General features: G+C 46.3%; 1 protein-coding gene across 3 annotated transcripts; it reads right to left on the bottom strand.

Annotated features, from left to right (window-relative positions):
• Positions 1 to 435: 435 nt before the first annotated feature.
• On the bottom strand, positions 436 to 3,244 carry LOC123054707 (ATP-dependent DNA helicase DDM1). 3 transcript variants are annotated; one of them, XM_044478539.1, is made up of 4 exons: positions 2,729 to 3,244; positions 2,470 to 2,651; positions 1,434 to 1,804; positions 436 to 740 (listed from the first exon to the last, which is right to left on the bottom strand). In XM_044478539.1, the coding sequence occupies exons 1-3, from the start codon at positions 2,845 to 2,847 to the stop codon at positions 1,674 to 1,676; spliced, it is 432 nt and encodes a 143-aa protein (XP_044334474.1). In that variant the 5' UTR covers positions 2,848 to 3,244; the 3' UTR covers positions 436 to 740; positions 1,434 to 1,673. The 3 variants fall into 3 exon arrangements, with proteins under 3 accessions (XP_044334474.1, XP_044334476.1, XP_044334475.1); XM_044478541.1 differs by having other exon boundaries at positions 1,434 to 1,502; positions 2,729 to 3,240; XM_044478540.1 differs by lacking the exon at positions 1,434 to 1,804 and having other exon boundaries at positions 2,729 to 3,238.
• Positions 3,245 to 3,465: the final 221 nt, after the last annotated feature.

Genomic DNA, 3,465 nt, shown 5'->3' with positions numbered 1-3,465 from the left:
ACCGGCTGCTCGTCGGCCTTTAGGTTGTTGTTGGTGGTCCGGATCCGGTGCCTGCGGGCTCTCCGACGGCGGTTCCGACGCAGCCGAAGCAGAGCGCGGCGGTAGCTGTGGGTTGGACTAATATGGGATCCAAATCAAGGATTTTTTTTGAGAAAGGGGGAGCTTGGGGAGGCAGGCGAGCGGTAGCTGCGGTGGCGGAGCAGGAGGCAGCTGCGGCGGGGGAGCGGGGGAGAAGGGGAGCTGCGGCGGCGGGGAGCAGCGAAGCAGTGGCGGCGGAGAGCAGCGCAGCTGCTGCTTCTGTCGGAGGAGGAGGACAAGGAGCGCGGGTTTGGTCGGGAAAAACGAGAGGTTTTTTTTGCAAAAATGCCGCCGCGACATGTTTTTCGGGACGGAGGGAGTAAGATTTTATCTCTTGTGATTAAAGCATTGACAATAAAATCTAGAATATCTCCTTATTTGCAAGAATCTAATGCCAACTTCAAGAATGTCCAATACACTCGTAATAATTTTCTCCTTCTGACTCAAAGATTAAGAAGTACTGTATACGATAGCATGAGGCCGAAGGAATCAAACACGACGTTGCACTGTTGCACGATAAAAAAATATCCATTGATTTGTGGAGGTGGCCAGCTTGTAAATACATCTGGATAATGAGACGAACAGTCCACTCATGGCCTAGTTATCACCCAGCAAGAACAGCAACGATTCGCCTAATTCGCCTTGGCCGCCCATATGAGGATCTGCAAGTATGGGTTGAGGAGCAGCATCAATCAGAATGATCCAGCATGAACAAATTCGCTGCAATCTCACATGCCTATATAAACAGATCAGACTTGAACTTGAGGACAATTTCTTTAAAAACAAAAAATATTGTGTTAGTATTGCTGAGCAGCACATGCACATACATGAAGGTTGCTCCTTGATTTATTCCTATGGTTGGATGCAAATGTAAAAAAGACAAAGATGCTTGCCGAAGAACAATTCATAGGTACATAGAAAACCCAGATCCGACGAATGTGGCTGGACGTGGGCGAAGACAATTTGGTTCTGTATATCTTCAAACCAAGCAACTCTGTATTCTTATCTTCAAGTAGAAATCTGGCAGTTTTTTATTTAAGCGTAAACAAAAGACAGTGTGACGGCAAAGTTGTAGGTTGAGCATCACCAGCATATAAGATTGCATGGCTATTTTATGCAACCACGGTGATGAAATTGACAACTAATTTTCTTAACCACAATATGCAAGAGAACTATAATTGACAAACTCAAGGTTCGTCCTGGTGTGTTGTTAGGTTGTGCGGGCATTCGCTAATTCGCGAGTGGCGGCATGGTGAGGGAATTCCCTTGAGCTGAGTGCATGAGGGAAGTATGATAGGGCAGGGTGATGCATTTTCAAGATAGGGCGGAGTTGGCGTTCTGTAGCTATGGCTTACTTCATGTCCTGGCTAAGAGGAGAGTTCGCGTCTCTCTGCATCGAAGCGTACTCACGTTCTATTCCATACCTAGTAAAGGAAATATTCAACTTCAGTATGAAGTTATGAACAGAGTGAGATAAGAAAAATAGCAAGCTTTTGTAGAGCGCACAGGTACTTAATGCAAGTTACCATGGCACTTGTGAAGATACTTCCAAGTTACTGAAGTAAATCAAATAAAGTAAATACGATGGCAGAAGATCACATGGAACACACAGAAACAACATCTCCTGCGATGTGTGTGGTTCCTGACATATGAAATGTGCTTCCTTCACTGGTTGTAGCAGGGTTGGTCTCTAACAGAGCAAGTGAACTCACAAAGTTGATCCCAACTGAACAAAGGGCATACATACAGTGTATAACCAGTAATCAGAATCTATTTTAAATTATCTCTAGGTCTACTCTTTCTATTCAACTATCAGCGGGATTAACTATAGTATATGCAACTATTAAATAAAACTTAGAAATAAAATGTTGCATCAATTGCAATACATGAACAACACATGATCTCCAGAGATAGCATTCAGAATCTAGAAATAGACAAACTTAAATGCGGGTTCATCTATAAATCAAAATAAACCTATCTATATATTGAAATAAAAGAGGAATGATACAAAGATATTTTCACCTATGCCACCTGACTGTCTCATTTATCTAGTGCGTTTTCCCTTTAAAGAATTATGCGTCTACTTTGCCTACAGCAGCACCTTATATCTGAAATAGAATGGATAAACATACAGTCCCCTCCCAATTAACTAAGATTTGCTTCCCAATTAACTAAGATTTGTGAATTTGTACGTTAGAAGGATGATACTAATAATAAGTTAATCAGAAATTTTGAAGAGTGAATAATAAGAGATCAAGCAGTCTCCCTAGTATTAATACATACTACACAAAGTTTCGACAGTATATGACAAACAAATACATGTGCGTAATCTGAAAGACAACCATGCTAGCATATTCATGAGACAGGGAAGACAGGATATGAAATCTGAACCTGCATCACTGTAGTGTTTAGGCTTTGCTTTCCTTTTTATACCATGTCCTTTATTCAGATCTTCCACATGTTCCTCCCTATTTTTCATTTGAATAACTGCCAACATAATCTGTAGCTGATGGTCCATCTTTTCGAGTAGAAATTCAGAATACAGATGTGCCTTTGTCAGCAGCTCGTCCAACCTGCAGAATCGTGCCTTGAGATCAAAAAGCTTCTGCCTTGCTGATTCTCTTTTTCTGGCCTTCTCTTCTTCATTTACCTTGACAACGCCTCTTCCTCCTTTGTCATCACCTCTGTATTAAGAGATGGGGAGCGGCAATGCTGGTTTCCTAGATCGGGAAAGGTGAAGCGGCCGGCGTGCGCGACGGCGGCCAGCATGGTGGCCTGCGTCGGTGAAGCCCCGGATCACGGCTTTGTGGAGGAACGCGTCTTGGCTCCCGGCGGCGCCGAGGACCTCCAGCGTGGCGTCCAGGCGGCTGGCGGCGGCGTGGGATAGGAGGACCAACGCCCTGCAGCGCTCGATCGTCGTTGTAGAGCTCCCACCGGGAGAGGGCGGTAGGGTCGAGCTCCTGTGGAGAGATAGGGAGGCGGGGATGGGCGTAGCCGTAGGTGGCGCGGGAGCTCGCCGTCGACCAGGAAAACAGTGGCGGCGCCTAACCCTAGTTCGTGAGAGAGATGTGGGTCGGGAGAGGGAGCGAGAGACGGGGGATGGGAGGATGGATCCGCAGCGGAGAGCGGGGCTGTGGGGCCACGGCGGGCTGTAGCGGGGGCGGGGCGGCGGCTGGCTGTAGCGGGGCGGGGGTGGGGTCCGGCTGTAGCGTCGGCGGCTGCGGCGGCGGATTCGCTCGAGACAAAGGCGCAGCCCTCGAGCGCGTACGAAACGTTTTTCCAGATTAATAATTAACTAGTAAGCTTGCACGTGCAACGCACGTATCATAATCTATAATGAAAATATTATGTATTTGATGCTTATTTCCCTTTCAATCATTTTTTACC

This window comes from Triticum aestivum, chromosome 2D (genome assembly GCF_018294505.1).
Source record: "Triticum aestivum cultivar Chinese Spring chromosome 2D, IWGSC CS RefSeq v2.1, whole genome shotgun sequence".
In the NCBI taxonomy this organism is placed as follows: domain Eukaryota; kingdom Viridiplantae; phylum Streptophyta; class Magnoliopsida; order Poales; family Poaceae; genus Triticum; species Triticum aestivum.
The sequence above is the reverse complement of the archived record's forward strand: the minus strand, read 5'-3'. Positions and strand labels throughout refer to the sequence as shown.